The sequence below is a fragment of the Amphiprion ocellaris genome, chromosome 16, assembly GCF_022539595.1.
Source record: "Amphiprion ocellaris isolate individual 3 ecotype Okinawa chromosome 16, ASM2253959v1, whole genome shotgun sequence".
NCBI lineage: Eukaryota > Metazoa > Chordata > Actinopteri > Pomacentridae > Amphiprion > Amphiprion ocellaris.
In genome coordinates this window covers 28,182,526-28,201,219 of record NC_072781.1, presented here as the reverse complement: position 1 = coordinate 28,201,219, position 18,694 = coordinate 28,182,526, and the positions used below count along the sequence as shown (strand labels likewise).

General features: G+C 36.8%; 1 protein-coding gene across 1 annotated transcript in view; it reads right to left on the bottom strand.

Annotated features, from left to right (window-relative positions):
• LOC111585792 (bone morphogenetic protein receptor type-1A) overlaps positions 1–18,694 on the bottom strand; it is a 72,656-nt gene that overhangs the window by 18,697 nt on the left and 35,265 nt on the right. Inside the window, exon 3 of the mRNA XM_023295403.3 lies at positions 11,471–11,771. Within this exon, the coding sequence (XP_023151171.1) occupies positions 11,471–11,537 (67 nt within the window). The 5' untranslated portion in view covers positions 11,538–11,771. The remainder of the gene's footprint in view (positions 1–11,470; positions 11,772–18,694) is intronic.

The window sequence follows — 18,694 nt, the reverse complement described above, 5'->3', positions numbered from 1 at the left end:
ATTAAAACACTAGGAAAGACAAATCAACATCTAAAGACATATAAGCAGCTATTACAATCACTGTTTTGGCTGCTTTTTAACCCTCCTGTTGTCCTCAATTACAGGCACCAAAAAATATTGTTTCCTTGTCTGAAAAAATCCCAAAAAATCAGCAAAAATACCAAAGCTTTCTGAAAATTTGCAAAACCTTCAGGAAAACTCCAACAATTCCTTAGAAGTCTCCCTTAAAAGATTTTTTTTTTTTTTTTTTTTAAATCCCTCAAATTTGGCAAGAAAATTCTTGTATTTTTCAAAAAATGAGTTAAAATCTTCCAAAAAATCCTAAAAATATCTAAAGTGATTACATATATATATCAGTAAAAATTCTAGTATTTTCTTCAAGAATATTCACATAAAAATCAACCAAAATCCAGCGAAATTTGCTGGATTTTGATTGATTTTTTTGTGAATGTTCTTAAGAAACATTTTTAACATTTCTTTTTTCCACCAAAAAACGTTCAAAGATTTCCCAAAAATGTTGAAAATGTGGACATCAGAAGCTTCACTGTGAAAATTAGGAAATTTGTTGTTTTTCTTCATCATCTGTGACAGTAAATGTAGTACAACAGCCCTAGATATCAAATATAATAATCAAATGTGATATTTGTATTATAACTGCAACATGACAAAAGGAATAAAGTATATATATGTGTCAAACAAGTCTAAGTCTGCCGTGTAACAGTGAAGGGTTGGTTGACATGTGAAAGTGTCACGTTCATGTTCAGATTTTTAATCAATATATTGGAAAAATAAACTGGTAGATAAAAGGATACAGGCCTACAAATGAAACATACTGATTTATATTACAACACGATTTCAACACAACCAAAAATAGACATAAATATATAAGAAGTAAAACCTTATGACTCTTGAACCAACCAGATCTGCAAATATGCACAGCATTCAAACAATAATAAAGACAAATCAACAGAAAAAACATGTAAAGACTTACAAGCTGCCATTTTAATAGTTACTTTGGCCTTTTTCAAGCAAGAATAATATAAAAATGCGAAGAATTCTCTGCAAACTGCTTCTAAAATAATAAGATTTGTTGCTTTTCTTGTCATCTGTACTGAAAATGGATTATAACTTCCTTTTGGCACGTAGAAGCATCATGTTCGAGCTATTTTTTAAAGACTTTTAATCACTCCACTGGGAGAATCAACTGGCAGCAAATACGGATAGTATCAAAGCATTAGAAAAGAAAAAACAACAAAACTAACATCATAAGACTTGCAAGCAACTATTTTAATCATAGTTGTAGCCTTTTTCAAGAAAGAATCGTCTAAAAAAAAAAGCCAAGAATTCTTCCTCCAAAAAGAGAAGATTTGCTGTTATTCTTGGTCATCTGTTACTGTAAACTTGTTTTTGACATTTGAAGGCATCGTCTTAGACTGATAAGCTGTGAAAGCCATTTCTACATCAACATTTCAGCAATTCATTGGAAAAATAAAGATATGAAACCAACTACTAAGCAAGAAAAACATTAAATAGACAAAAATTCTTTGGAAACAGCTTCTCAAATAAAGAGATTTGCTGTTTTCTTGGTCGCATGTGACTGTAAACTGATCATTTTTGCACCTTGTAACTTTTTTTTTTTGCCATTTGAAAGCATCACCGTGGACTCTGGAAAGTTGTGGAGTTTTGAATCAAGTCAATAACTGGAATCAGGAATCAAACACACAAAGATACTATGATTTCAACGCAAAGATAGAAACAGAAGTAGAAATACATGTAAGAAAACTTGTCTCTGCCCCTCATCGCTAAGAACAGCAGAGGCGGTGAACTGGAGTCGAACCGTATCTCAAAGTCACCGTTATCTTTTCCTCTGTGTTGGAAATTTCCCAAACAAACTGCGAGGTGATAAACTCCACCCGTCTGGTGCTCTGAGCTCGGCTAAACAAACAAACAAGCTGCTAAACAGAGGCCACACTGATGTCAACAACACAAACCTTCTTAGACTCAGACAGATAATTAACTCAGCTACTGCAGGATGCTGAGCAAAAGAGTGAATAAATGGAAAAACTTTATACAGCTAAAATGAATGTAACAATTGATTAATCATTCAAAAACAACACCGAACGGTTTGATTCCAGCTTCTACAATGTGATTATTTGAGTTTTTTCTCTTCATTATGTTACCGTAACCCGAATAAAAGCCGGTTTTGGTCTTTGGTCTTTAAAGATATTCTGTAGAGAACCTCAAAATCTACTGACAGGTTTTAAAGGTGTGATTTTTTTTTCCTGTAATGGATAAAATTATAACAAATTATCAGAGCCAGAAAGTGTAAAAATGGGAAACTTTCAGATGATTCTTTGGTTACTCAGCTGTCAAGCACTGTTAAGTTAAAATATTATCCTAATCTAAGCTTAAAATCGTAACATTTCATTATAATCACTTAAAAAAAATCACTTTCAAATAGATGAAATGTGGTAGAAAACAAAAAAAACTGTGTGAATGAGCTTATTCAACCTCACTTTACTGATCCTTTTATTTTTTCTAGGTTTTATTTTATGATTTCACTTTTAACTTGCGCCTTTTTATTGGTTTTGTACATTTTATCTCGCCATAGTCATGTTTTACCAGTTCTGTTTTTCAGTGTTGGTATATCTGACTGATTATTGCTGAAAGAATAAATACATAAAAAAGAAAAGAGGGTACACGACTATCAATTTTAATCATATCTTGGATATTTCCATGGGGCATGAAAAACCAGTTTGCTTCTATCTGTGTAGACATGATCCTTACAGTATCATGGTGTCTAATCTGATTTCTCTGGTATCTCTGGAGCTACAAACAAGGTTTACATGCTGCAGCATCACACTCCTCAAAAACATTTTAGGATGTTTTTAAATGCACCAAAAGTTACCTGGATATTCTCAAAACCAGAGTGCAACCAGGACAAGAAGGGCTAAAATCAGAGAAAGCCCTTTCAGAAGAAAAATTTGCACTTTTTGCATACTTTACCTTAAATTTTTCTCATATACTTATTTATCTTTACATGAATTAATGGAAAACAGGCCTTTAACATTGGTTTTCCCCACAAACTGCCCCTTGAGAGGAACTAAAGGAGGAAAATTCCACATTAAACCGTCTTAATAAATGTCTCCATGTGCAGCTCAGTTTCCCAGTCAGCAGAGAATCATTCGCTTTCCTCCAAACACCAGGAGAAATGAGGGACGACAGATCAGCTGTCAACCACAGTGAAACCCCCAGAGATCGCTCAGTGTCGCCTCACCATCCTTGAAACCAGGAGGAAGAAGAGGATGAAGATATTACACTTTTTCCTGCACTACATTTATCTCAATCAATCAAAGTTTGTGTGTGCAGCAGCAGAGGAAAGTGACATTTGTTATTTAAATTCAATACTTTAGCCCACTGGCAGATTAAAAAAAAAAAAAGGCTTGTCAGATTTATAACAAGCCATTAAAATGACGATTTATCAGTCAGAAATTGTAAAAACAAAAGGAATTGTTGGATTTTTAACTTCCTCACAGTCTCTGGTGTGTCATTCTCTCTAAACACTAAAGCAAAACTAAGCTTAAAATCGCAATGTCATATCAAAATCACTTTATTCTTCATGTTTCATCTGAAAATTTGCCAAAACTCTATACAGATTCTGTAAAAAGACAAAAATTCTGCGCTGCTCGTTGCAACTATGAGGCCTTTAGTGACTCAGCTGCAACTCTCCGTCACATAACAAAAATCCTGAGACTTTTCAGCCAAACTGCAGGCTGTGTTTACACAAAAGAGACAGAACAAATTTAAAATGCAAATAATAAAATATCTGTGGTATGTAGAGCCCTCATTTATCCAGTGTTGCTAACACCTGTGGGTGCTTGGAAAAAAGCTGTACATATTGATTGCAGGATTATTTTTGGAATAAAAATAAACAAATTTAGCTAGTATGTTTTATGATTTATGGCACTGTAACTGTATCATACTGCACAGAAGACATTTCTGGGTTCTCTCTAGTTATTGTTGTTCTGTTTCCATACAGGTGCAGGACTTTATCTCGCAGACAAAAATGAGCCCACGGTGTGCAAAAATGTTACAGGAGCAGATTCAAACTGCTTGGTGCTCAGTTTTTAGGACACCGTGATTAAACAGTGAATCCTGAATCTCAGCACTAACTCTGCTCTATCAGAGACGACCTCCGGTGGCGTTTGTAGACCGACGGACATCAGAGCTGCTTTTCTCTCATTACGAACCGTCATCACTTCTGCAGGTCGACAGGACGAAACATCCTGAACTCGATCCGTCATCGAATTCACCTCCTGATTCAACGTCCTGCACAAGTTACCTGTCAACCCTCAACAACTCAACGTACACTTTGAGAAGGGCACTTGAGCTGCAGTTGATGTATGCTTTGGAATGAATCTTATCTATCTTTCTGCATTGGTGATGACAGTCTACTCTTCTGGATTGTTTCCTTGAAGTTATGTTTGTCTCTTTAAGCTGGAATCCTAATTCCTTTAAAGTGAGAAAATTAGGTTTATTGCTCCTTTTCTGCTGCAACCACCATTTTCTTCAGACAGGATTACAGATTAAGAAATGGAATAAACATCACAAAATCATTTTATGATTTGGAAAAGCAACTACTTAAGCTGTAAAAACTTAATTAAATTACAATTAAGCAGCAGTGCTTATTTTGGAGGAATTAAATAATCTAAGAACATCTAGCTCAAACCAGTGGCATCAATATTAGCCATTAACTTAATTTGGATAAATTTAATTCAGCTGCATGTTACTAAGTGTGGCAAATTATTTAAGTTGGTCCAAAAATGTTCAGTTTTTCAGAGCAGTTGCAGAACAAATACCTAACAACTGCTGCACTGCATACTGTTGCAAATCAAATTTAAGCCACTGTTATTGGTTGTTAATCACGTTGAGGTCATTACTTTACAGCTATTTATTTCATTTATGTGTATAAAGTTATGTAGTTATGTATTTTTCATTGTTGTGCAACACTAACTGCATCACCTGTGCACCTTGATAAAAATGCCAGTGGTTTCATTTTTTAAAAAAACTTTTTATTTGCTAGTTTTTGATAAAGAAATTTGACTAAAATGAAATATTTTTTGTCATATATTTTCACTTTTATCACTCAGTCCCAATATTAACTTTAAGAGAGAATATTTGTTATATTAATCATGATTATTGTCTTTAAGTTACAAGCTGCCACCTTCAGCAATAAAATGTAAATGAACAAGGTTTGTACAGTCTCAAAGGTAAAAACTGCCACAAATATCTTAATGCTGCAATTAAAGTTTGTTGCTCTGAAAAGAAAAACTCAGATGAGCCGATTTAACATGTTTATGAGCTCAGAAACTTTCTCCTGTGGATTGTGCGAAAAGTGCGAGGAAAATATTGGAAAGATTCTCAACTGAAACTAAACCAGAGAGGATAAGATACAATTCTGAAAATGTAGTTTCACAGCATTAAATTCATATGTCTCTTGTTTGCCTTGTACTTTTACAATCCAAGACCTTTCCAATAAAGCAGCACCTCCGTCTCCGTCAACTTCCTGCCTGGGATGTTTACTTGCCTGAAACTGTGTTACCGTGGCTACGTCGGGCAGCTGAAAGCAGCTTCCTGGTGAGGTAATTAACAGCCTCGTTAAAAACAAAAGTAGAAGCCGACTGAAGAGACAAATTGTTACCCCCCCTTTTTTTTTCTTTTTTTTTTTTTTTAACACATCTGAACTGTTGATTTTGAACTCAACATATCAGTTTCTATTTATACATCAACAAATTAAAGGTTTTCGGATATAAAACCTCAGACACGCAGCAGCAAAAGGCTCGAGGTGTTTGTTTAGCAAAAGACAAGAATAACAATATAAAACTGTAAATTTTAATTAACTGCTCATCTTGTGTGAATTTTGGTGTCATTTGCATTCAGTATATCGTTGTTCCTGCGTCTCTTTGCTAACGATGCCAAGAAATTAGCCAATTTCTTTCTGTTCGACAGGTGTAAACTGAATATTTTCTGCCATTTTATAAATGTTTGGGGGGATTCCATAGACTAAAGAGTTAATTGAGAAATTGAGATAAGAAAAAGCAAATAAACAGATTTAACTAACTAAATCACTGATTTTGAGTCTTTTTTTTGAGTAAGAAATTCAAATATTTACAATTTAATTTGTCTTCTACAGTTGGAAACGGAACTTTTTTGTATCTTAGATTCTTGGTCAGACAAGTAAAAAATTTCAACACATTTTTCACTGTTTTTGTCATTTTGTTAGGCCCAACAGTAAATTGAGAAAATGGCACAAGAAGAGTAAATAGTGAAGAGACTGAACTATTTAAATATTTGTTTTGAGTCTTTTTTTTCTCCCGTATAACAAATTGAAATATTTCCAATTTCCTTTCTTTTCTACAGTTGTAAACTTAATCTTTTTGCATTTTTGAGTCTTGGTCTGACAAGAAAGACATTTTAAGACATTTTTACTATTTCCTGTCATTTTATAGACTCAACTGGTAATTAATTATATGAGAAAACAAAGATAAAACTTCATAATGATTGCTAGCTACAGCCCTAAAATGAACTCCAACATTAATAAATTGATTTCAATTGTGTATTTGTAAAAACTTGTAGACAATATTTTTAATGATCAATTAGTAAACCGATTTATCAAGGGAAAATTGTCTTTTTATATCCTTTTAAACTGAATGTATTTGGATATTGTTTTGTTGCCGGGACAAAATAAAACAATTAAAAAGATGTTGGTAACTTAAAAAAACAAAAATCAGCCTTGTGAAGCTGCCTGTGTTGCATTCAGAGGCTCTCTGGCTTCACAGGCTGCAACAGAAAGAGTCCAGAGTGTAGAGGGGAAATAAACACTGTTTCAAAGGGCAAATATGTCTCCAGAGGGACTGAAGGATATTTCCGGAGAACAATGGCTGTTTGGAGCATTTAGCGCCGCTGACAGCTTGTAGAGGAAACGGTTAATGTGCACAGAGGAAGTGAGAGCGGCAACAATCAGCTCAACAGCTTCCTGAGAGAGGGAGAGTTTCTGAGCGCTGCTGATGCTGGAAACCTCGTATTAGGTCAGGACGAGTTACATAAATGTGGGCTGAAGCTCAGGAACAGAGACCTCAGCAAAAACAGAATTGTCCTCCCCTCAAAAAGTAACTGGAGCAACCTGGATGGTCCTGTTCTGTATGCATCTAGAAAGGCTGCAGATCAGTTTACATTTCAGCTCTCAAAATCTGCAAAATCAGAGATTGATCAGTGTTTTACATCAACATGAGCTGAGAGGTTCCATGAAGAAGGAAGTTCTTCCTCTAGAAGCAGAATCTTAAAGTTTCACTCAAGTTTGCTGCTGATCACATGGACAAAGAAAAGGCCTTCTGGAGGAAAGTTCTGTGGTCAGATGGAAAAAAAACTGAGCAGAAATATATTTGGAGGAGAGAAGGTAAGGTCTTTAACTCCAAGTATACCAAACTTACTGCCAAGCATGGAGGTGGCAGTATCATCAAGTAAATGAAATAGTGAAGAAGGAAGATTTCCTTCACATTCTTCATTAAAATCTGAAACCTCAACAGCCAGAAGATTGATCTTGGGTAAAGTTCATGTTTTAACAAAGCAATGACCCCAAACACACGTCAAAAATTGTAAAGAACTGCTAAATCAGACCAGAATAAAGGTTTTATATCGGCCCTAAACTGTGCTTTTGTCCCTTTATTTTCTTTTGTAATCTACAATTGTTGTTGGTCAATAATTTAACATTAATAAGGACTAAAGCACACTGCTTACTTAACTCTATAGAAGAGGTGAAGCCAGAGTCAACAGAAGGAGGTGAAGAAGTGAATAAAACTGTGGAAAATGGTTTGATAAGGCGACAGAGAGAGTCCCTCCCTTTCCTCTACAGATTAGAATGAGTCAATCACAGCAGTAACACTTGGCTGAGCGCAGCCCGGCTCTTATCAGTCGCTCTGAGAGTGTTTGGAGGGCAGAAGGTGACCTTTCTCATGTTCAGAGCTGCAGTGTTAGTACTCGGATCAAATCCACAGCGTGCAGTCAATACCTGAAAATGCTTTTTACTTTCTGCTGGCATCTGTACAACAGAGAAGTAAAGAACTACAAAAGAAATTGGTGTTTCTGTCTAATATCTTGAATGTTTTCAGGGTTACTAAGTAATAAAAGAGGAGTTAGGAGATTAAACTATTTATGTGGTCTGCTGGGTTACAACAGATGGATGTGTGAACTTTGGTGAATTAAACCACAAATTGAAAACTGTTTGTGAATAATTGTTGACTGTTAAATAGAAATCACGTGCTTTTGTAACGGTTAATTTGAATATTAAGCCAGAAATAGCACAACTGAACGATGGCAGACATGATTGCGATGATTTTCCTTATCAAATGATCTGCTAATTATTGTCTTAATTATTCAGTTTACAGTTCATCTGTCTAAAACTCAAAAACACTCACTAAACTTTCACATGCAATAAGAAGAGTGTCAAATTTTCACATTTAAGAACCCAAAACTGCAAAATTTCTCCTTCTAAATGGTGCTGACATGGTAAATTGATAAAAGAATCACTGCTTTGTTAGTGGTAAACTAGAAAAAGTGATTTACTGTAATGCTTAGTGTCCAGTTTTTGTGAAGGTCACATTAGAAACTGGAGAAAATTAATATAAAAGAAAAAAAAATGGCCTCAGAGAACACACTGATGTCTGAAAATGAGATGCTTTAATTTTGATGGCATTTTCATGAATCTGGTGATTATCTCTGATTTAACTGATAGTTTTATCTATAGAACATCATAAAATAATCTAAATTATCCAATATGACATCCTTCGTTTGATGATTTTGTCCATGCGAGTCAGAAATCTGAAGTTATTCAGTTTCAAACTGTAAAAAGCAATGGCACCTTAATAAGTTAATAAGTTGAGGAGGTTAAGGAATCTGTTTTCCAAATATTAATTGACAGCTCTACTTTTGTGCACCAGGGATACTGTAATCGTATCTGGCTATATATAGTTGCAGTACAAGCCTTTGAGGATTATAATGTACTTCCTAATAGAGCTGCTGCTGCTGGCGAGAAAACCACTAATACATTTCTTTTAACATTTAATGCTGTTTGGAATGAAGCTCAGTCAGAACCTGCAGATCTCCTTCTTTAAAATCTGAACTGATTGTATCTCAGTTGTTATGAAGCTCAGTTTCGTTATTTCATGCTGCTTTTCTTATAAATAATAAATCTACAAATTGCTGCCAGAAACTTCTCAAACACACCGGCATCGATCTGTAAACGTCTCTGACTGATCCTGGAAAAATTAACTGGCTTTCTGCTAGCTCAGGCCAAAGAGAGAGATTATTTTATCAGAAACAGAAAGAGGGAGGCGGCGCTATTGTTTCCAGGTTTGTTTCTAAAGTCTCTCCATTATCAGTCAATTGACATGGAATCATGGCTCTAACAAAAAGGTTGCAGGTCTGTGTGTGCAGGGAGGAGGCAGCTGATTACAAAGGAGGGGCTCGGTGACGACTTATAAGTGCTGCTTATCGCTCCGAATGCAAACCAAAGGGTTAATAAGTAAGCGAGCAACTACATAACCTCAGAGGATAAATCAGAGCTGCGGTGAGAAGTGACTGAGCCTACGTTCAAACTAAATCATTTAAAATGGTCTTTAAATGACTGAGAGTGTTAACTGTCATCTTACAACTGTAGAATCACATAATTTGTTTTTTTTTGGCAATATATTTTATCATCTGCTGAGAATGTCTTATGTGATGATAATCACAAATATGCAGCTTTGGTCCAGACAACGACAACAATATCAGGTCTAAACAACATTTCGTACCATTTTTAACATCTTTTAAATCAAACCATCCATCAAGAAAACAGGTGAGTTGATCATGAAAATAATAATCACAGAGGCCTTCAGAAATTCTGTTAGATGAAGTTTAAAGACTAAGAGACCCACTATAAACAGACCTAAAGAAAGCAGCTAACACAGCAACAACAAGGCTAAAAGCAAACCATAATTACACCTAAATATCTGATGCTGCTGTATCACTTCATAAACAACCACAAAAAGCTCAGAAAATAGTCAAATAATTAGTTTCTTTATAACTTCCAACAGCCCAATGCAAAATCCTATAATGCCATTCACTTTACTATCATGTACAACAGAGAAATGCATGTTTAAGGGGATGAAAAAGTAAATATTTTGTAGTGTTAGTTTAAAAAAAAGGGAGAAAAATTATTATTGTATTTGTCAAAATTGTCAGGTTATTTCTCTGTTAATCAGCTAAGCAAATAACCAGCAAATGGCTAAAGCACTACATGTGAACAAGATGAAATTAAAAAAAATAATTAAAGCCATCTTTTTCACAAGAAATGCGCATTTGAGGGGAGGAAAATGCTAATTATTTGGCTGCTGATTACTTCAGCAACTAATCATATTGTAACCTAACAGGTGCAGCTTGATGAAAGTGAATAACACAACATTAAAGACAAAAAACTACTTCTTTTTCACATGTACTTTCCAGAAAAATATGTGGTCCCATGATGAAGCCAATGCAAAATTGCTGGATCGCTGAATTGGGTGCATATAGAAATCAGTAACCGATTAATGAGATTCCTTCCCACTTGTCTCATGTCAAACTTTGGCCACTAGTTTGAACTAGCGCAACTGAAAGCACTAATTCAGCTTCACACCTTGAAAGTCATCCAAAGCTAATGTTAGCAGACCCCTCCTGTTAGTATTAGATCACATGATGTCTGACAAAGTCAATTTCCCATCAATTGTCAATCGAAACATTTGATTTTGCTCCTGCACAGGTCAACTCAAACTGTGAGGCTAAAGTTCACTGAAAGGCGGTGCAACATGAATCAAGCTGCTTGTGATTCAAATCAAACTTGAGTTATATATTTAAATTTTAAGCAGCAGTCTGGTGATAATTTAAAATTACTATATTACTAATTATACATTATTATTGAAATTACCAGTGCTGTTGTCCTACGAGTTCTCTCTCTTTGTAGATGCTCATGTGGCTGTTTGATGCTGCAGGTCTTCAATAAACTAAAAAAGGCACTGTGATACATATATTTTTTTCACCAATATTGGTGCTGAAATGTGGAAAAAGTCATCCTCCAATCAGTTCAACCAACTCACAGTACTGTTGCTTGTGCGTGTTTGTTATTGTGACGATGCAGTACAATTTGGTAGGATTGCCACCATAACTTTTACAAAAAAGTGAGCACTGAGCTCACTCAGACATGAAGCTGACATGTTCAGATGCCATCAGACAAACAGGAAGGAAAGCAGATCTGAAAGGGGCTTGAGATATTTATATTTTATATTATTATTTTATATTATTTATATATATATATTTTAAATCTGCTTCTGCTGGTTTCAATGTCTGGGGAACACATTCTGACCACAGAACTGGGAGTGGAATGACTGAAAGAGCATCTTACCGTCAGTTCTGAGGAACAGCAGGACAGCGGTGGCCATCACAGCCAAACAGAACGGTAGACCTGTCATCCTGACACCGGACTGCACCAGACCTGGGCCCAGACTGAGCTGTGCTCTCCTAACAGGAGCTTCTTGTCAGCTAGTCAGTGTGTTGGACCGACTCTTTAATCCACAGCAAGAGTCTGGGAGTTGGGAAGATGGTGAGCTGGAGGGAGGAGGCAATGGGATGGGTGCAGGCTGTTGGAGGATGATATCACAATATCAGGTCTTCTGGTGTCTCACTGGCTCTTTGGGTCCAAAACCCTGGAGAAGGAAAAGGAAAATTTCATGGTTTTTAAATGATTATTGATCACTGCATCAACAGTCTCGCAGATTTTCAAACACACTTTCCAACAGAATCAGCAATTTTCAGAATATAAAACTGCAGAGCCAAAACGTTAGTAATGTTCAGTTACGTCAACTCTTGTAACTTAATCGGAAACCGATGCAGTAAATGAACATGGCTGCATTAATCAACTAAGAAAGCTTAAGGATTATGAGTGAGTTAAATTTAAAAAAATTAAAATTAAAGCCATCATGATAAGTCTCGTCTTTGAGCTCACATTAACCAAAAAAAACTACTGATGATGCAGAAATCACTAGTGATATTTTCGGAGCCATATGCAGCTGCATTATAAAAATGAAAACAAAGTTATTTTCACATTTCAACTGATTGAGCAGGTATGACAAGCTGTACCACAAAAACAAAAATATTGCTGATAGCCTAGCCCATGTAGAGTTACCAAATGGTTCTTCAAATGTTACTAAGAAAAAAGCATTTCACATACTGGTGCATAATGCACATTTCAGGTTTTTATCTTTCATAGCTCCTGAGATACTGTTCATAGTCTTATATTTCAATCGGCAAACAACATGCTAGAAGTGCGTTGGTGGGTCATAAAAAAAAAATCTTTGACAATACTAAATACGGGTTATTCAAAAAGAATGAACCGATTTCACTACGCAATATTTTAATAAGGAAAAGCAATAAAAAAAACTCCAGCCTAGTCACAAGTATTCTACTCACAATCAACTTTTATTTGATGTTTAAGGTCATCGAATGACATCGAATAACAACAGCAGATCGTGATATGCTGATAAGCGTCTGGGAGGAATTCTCTTATCGCATTGATGTTGCCCATGCTGCAGGTGGTGGCCACATTGGTTGGAGCTTTCTATTGCTTTTCCTTATTAAAATACTGCGTAATGAAATCGGTTCATTCTCTTTGAATAACCCTGTATATCAAGCTAGAATTTCACAGACACTATTTTGAACATTCATAGTTTAAAAATAATAAAGTTTCATGGTCCAGCAGGAGGCCCCTGATGATGTGAGATGAAACAACCCAATTAGTTAAATGCACCTCAAGGAGAGAAGATAATGGACAGTGATGTTGAACACAAAAAGTCCAGTCAAGTGCTGATGATGAGGATGATGAAGAGCGGATGAAGTGAGGCATTTCTGGCTCCAACAACCAGAGAGCACTGGTTCGGTTTGGCTCGGCTCCGGCTCTCCCTCCGTCCCCCGGTGACCCCTGCCGGCCCGGCACTGGCCTCCGACGGTCCGACCAACTACCCAAGTATTTGTCCGAGGATGTTCTGCAATTACAGGCGCTGGCCCTGCGCAGCGCTAATAACGACATGTCGCAATTAGCGGGCGCCGAGAGGGATGGAGGGGTGGGAGGGCATGTGTGTGAGCGGGTGAATTAGTGGTGATGCCCGGCCGGTGTCTGTCACTTTTCATTTGCCTGGGGGGGACAAAGAGGTCCGACCTGTGACCCACTTTTCTCACTCTGGCTGAGGAGGCAGAGAACAAAGACACACACACTGTACAGGCCAAGTGTGTGTGGCTAACACCACTGGTATACACTGTAAAAAACTGCCCCATAAAATAACCCCACAAATCTGGCAGCAGGGGTGCCAGAAACAAGAGGTTAAAAAAATGGTAGACTACTGTAACATTCAAAAGCTGCAGAAACAGTGAAAAAAACAGCTGTAAAATAAAACAATTTTTTTCAGCAGATTTAACAACAGCAAACAGTGTACCTTTGCAGTCACATGTTGTAAAAAAGAATCACTATTTGTAAAGATACAGATGTGGACATTATGCACAGCTTTGGACTGTTTTGGGTGTTTTTTGTTCTGTTTTGTTGTTTGTTGTGATTTTTTCAAGATATCAGTAATTTAACAAAATGGGGAAAAATGTAAAGTTCCAATTATAAAAATGATTTACTTTTTGTCTTCCAAACAGCAATATATATCTCTAAAACAATTAATGCTGTAAAGGAATGAACTACTATTTCTAAAAATAAATTTTTGCTGTGAACATTATTGACAGTTTTGGTCCTTTTTTTAATCATTAACAAGCACATTTTAAAAAATTGCGATTTTAGTCCTTTTTCTTGTAATATAACAAAATCTGTAAAACAACATTAAATTGTTTAAGAAATTACAGTTGGAAACTTTTTACAGTGTCTAGTCAAATGTTAGCTTAAGGTTGTGATACTTGATCAAAGTCGCTATTCAACATGTCTGCTTAAGAAATTTTCCAAAAATAAACCATTTATACTAACAAAATCCTGTGAAAAGACTAAACTTTTGTGCTCTTTGGTGAAACTGAGAAGCCATTAGTGACCCAGCTGTGACCAACAGCCTCATGACTAAAATTCAGCCAGTTTTCAGGTGAACTGCAGGCAGTGTTTACACAGAGAGGGGAGAAGGGGAGAAATAAAAAAGGATGGAAAAAAAAATTCTAAATATCTTTAGTCTGCAGGGTAATGATTAGGGCTGCAACTATTAGGGCTGCAACTAACGATGAATCGTCTAAGCACGATACGTCAACAAAAGCTGAAGTGAACACGCTATGCAACAGAAATAACCGTCCGGGCAGAGCGCTAAACGTCCCGTCCATGTTCAGCGCTCTGCCCAGACGGTTATTTCTGATACATAGCGTGTTCACTTCCGCTTTTGATGACGTTACATGCTTAGACGATGAATCGATTAATCGTTAGTTGCAGCCCTAGTAATGATATTTTCTTGGTAGTGGTAAAATTTGTAGGCAACTAGAAAAATGTTTTGACATGTTGATTCCAGTGGGGTTTTTTTTTTGCTTTTTGTAAAGTAAATAATCAAGCAAATTCAACTTTTTCTTTTTTTTTTTTGATATGTGGCATTATAATTGTGTCAAATTGCAAAAGAAGGCATTTGTAAGTTCTCTCTGCATCTAGTCGTGGCTGTTGTGTTTCTACAGAGGTGCAGGACTTCATATTGTAGTGAAAAATGAGCCCACGCTGAGAAAAAATGTTGAGCAAGAAACGTTGAGAACTTGCCTGGAGTTTAGAGGATTGTTGTGTTCGATGTTCTGAAATCACAGGTAAACCCACACAGATAAGGTATGCGCATGAAAAAACAGGATTAGTGTGTGTGCAGGACAGTAAAAGGAGGAGTGAGTGTTGCGATACTGAATGTGAGAGAAGCCTTAAAAACAACAAACGCTCAAACGGCTGTGTGTCGATAACAGAGTGAAAGAATCTTCACCTCGCCGCCACAACAAGAAGTAGAGTTTGTTTGCGGCTCTTCGCTCCGCTTGGAGATGGACGACGACAGCGCTGCGAGATAACACACAAAGACACATTCAGACAGAGGGAGGAAAGGCAAGATGAGGCAAGTCCAGGAAGGAGCCCCCAAGACAGGAAGCATCCCCCCCAGCAGACACACACCCTTCCTAAATCGCCCAACACATCCACTTCCCTTTGAAAACACACCGACATGGAGGCTGTGTGTGTTTTATAATCAACAGCAGCTCAAATATGCAAAAACACATAGTCACAGTGGAGAGTCGACAGGCTATTAAATCTGTCACCTCGCACAGAAATTAAACACTTGTAAGAAATATGTTAAAATCCTCAAACACAGACTCTGAATCACTAAACCTTCAGGTGTCAGGTAACTTTCACTCCTCCTCCTCGGCAGCAGAGTCGTGTTCAAACTTGTCTCAGATCCTTTGGTCTGCTTCTCCAACAACAAACTCCTTTTTATTTTCTTCCAGCAGAAGGTAACACAGAGCTCTTTAAAAATGCCACTGTCTCCCAACTTACGATCTTCAGACACCACAGTGTAAAAAACTGATTTTAATGATATCTTTAACAATTTACTGATATTTTACAGATTTTTCCAGTTTTGTTAAATTACAAATAACACATAATAAAACTATAAATATTTTTAAAAAATATCAATTAACTGTAAAAAAAAAGTTCAATAAATAAATCTACAAAAAAGAGAAAAAATTGTTCATTTTTACAAATGTAATCCTTTCATTTACAACCTCTTTAAAACTAAGTTATATTTATTGTACAGGGTGTCCATAAAGTCTCTTTACAATTTTAAGAATATATTACAAAGACAGTTGATAAGATATCTTGACCAGATTTGTTTTATTGTAATCAGTGTTTATTACTCCACCAAGGAACGGTGGAGTTATGTGACAATCAGCGTACGTTTGTCTGTGAATCTGTCCGTGTGAAACATTACTCAAAAACGGACTAACAGATTTGGATGAAATTTTCAGGGAAGGTCAGTAATGGCACAACGACCAAGTGATTAGATTTTGGCAGTGATGCAACTTTTAGTCTGGATCCGTCGATTTGTTAAGGATTTCCCATTGGGAGATATAGCTGCCGGCACGGTGTTGCTGTAACCATGATGTGAACACTGTGTCAGTTACCTGCTGACGATCACATGATTGCGATCCTGCTACAAAATGACTGTGATTTATCAGTTGGAAATCATACAAGGAACAAATGATTAAACTGTGGGGTGTTTCTGAGTCTCATCAATTCCTGCCGCCTGCTACATATTTAGGTCACGCAATGTAGCAAACCCCAGCCAGACAATGGTGAAGCTCCTCATGTTTCACAAAGCCTTTATTTATGTTCAGCCGTCAGCCTTATTTTGAACACAAATTCACCTTTCTGTCCTTCACTCCTTTCTTCAGGAAACACCGTCAGAGCTTGTCTCCATTCCAGCTAGGAGCTTCTAAGTTTAGACACATCCTTTGCTAGACAGCAACAGCATGGAACTGTTTTCTTTCATCTTCACGTGAATTTTCTGACTTTTGCGTCTTTGTCATGTCAAGAAACCACACAGTTAGATAAACACTTCCTGTGCCGCTAGAATGGTGACAAAATAAAAGCCCGTAACACTAAAATTACGTCTTCAAAATATAAGCATTGAGGGAAGGGTTATTTTAACACTAGCAAAACAAAGGCTTGCCAAAAGTGATGAACTGATCAATAGACCTTTATAAGAGTAATTTACACGCAATTCAGTATCCATACATAACACGCAAAACACATGCCTGTGCTCAGCGCAAGGTCATTTTTCAGTAAAGATTTCATCCGTCGGAAATGATACATCAACTGAGCAGCCTTGGCGGAGTACTGCGCTCTCTGAGTGCTTTTCTAGTTAAAGTTTGTAATCACACTGAAATTGTGTGCTTCAGGTATCCTGTTGGTGAAAGAGGTACTGTTAAATGAAACCCTAAAAATGGCTACCTCTCAAGAGAAGGCACAATGTGTATCGTGGTTTATAGAGACAAAATCAGATGTGCAGACTCAGCAAAACTACAGAACTAAGTATGGAAGAGATCTACTGTCACGTCACGTCCAGTGTTGGAGAAAGGGAGGAGTGGGCGGCTAAGAACAACCTACACTGTCCCCGTCTCCATAAATTTCTTGTGCCATGCATGAATTGAAGGACGTGATGGCAGATCTCTTCCATACTTAGTTCTGTAGTTTTGCTGAGTCTGCACATTTGATTTCGTCTCAATAAACCATGGTTTATTGAGACATATATATACACATTGTGCCTTCTCTTGAGGAGAAGGCAACAATTCTTCTTTAAGTCACCCTAAAGATTGTTCTCTACATGTAACGGATTAAAAAAATAAATGCAACATGGCTCAAAAATGGTATAAAGAGGAGCAAGTTGTCAAAGTTGTTTTAAGATACACTCCACATGGTGAAATAGCTTAATAAGGTTGATGTGCAGAGTAGGGAAAACGTTTGCATTTTGTTAATGAAATGTCAGAAAACTAAAAAATGTTGCTTAAAAGTTCCAGGTGTTTTTAGAGTTATTTAGTCCAACCAACAAAACAACAGTATCCAAACCTAATTAGTTTAAAGTCGTAAAAAACTGACAAACTTCATAAATCATCACTTTTTGTGACTAATAATTAATAACAGACTGACAGTTTCACCACCATCATGAATAAAGGTGGAAGCAGATGAAGGAGGATTTGATACAAATCTGAGACTTTCCCCTCAGTCTGACTGTTGTGGGAGTCAAACCCACCTCCTCCCCCATCTGTCTCCTCAGCTAACAGCGGTTAATGTAGCGTAGCTGCTCCGGCTAGCTGGACATGACATCAGAGTCTTGGAGGAGGAACATTCGGTGTGACGGGAATGAAAGGAGCCATTGTTGGTCGTCCCACCTGTACAGAATAAACCGGCCTTATAGGGAACCACTGAGCCATAGCTGGCCCCCCAAAGGGAAGGAATTTTGAGGTCACACCGCTCCGGGGATGCCGGGATAGAAACCCAAGCAGTGGGTTAAGACTTGAGGAAGAAACTGAGCTCTTGAAAGGCTTTTATGGAAGCTGTCTGCTTCTGGGTATAATAACTTTTCATTTGGCTGCATAAGTAGCCGGCTATAAAAACTATTAAGTAAAATGATATTACACCGCTAAAGCTCCTCCAGCAGTCTGTACGAAAACTTTAATAAAAGAAATACGTCGTGATTACTTTTATTATTAACAGGATTAGTCTTGGAAGACTACTGCCTGTGGATTTGTTTTGGCTGGTTTAAAGCAGAGCCAAGGAGCGTGAGGGTTAAAGGTTCACTTTCCACAAAAACAACATCAGTGGGTTTGGTATAAAATAAAACTCAATACTGTGACCACTAAATACAGCCAGATTTCTTCATCAGTGTTCACGCAAATTTCTTTTAGTTTAATTTCAACAACAAATGTTCTATTAAAATTAGTTGCTGATGGTAACAATTAACCGGTTAATTTATAAAGCAAAAATACATCTGTAAAGCATAAATATTCTCCAGTTCTCAAACATAACAATTGGCAGCTTTGTACCCAAAAATATTTGCTCAAACAAAACAAGAAAATCTGAAAATGA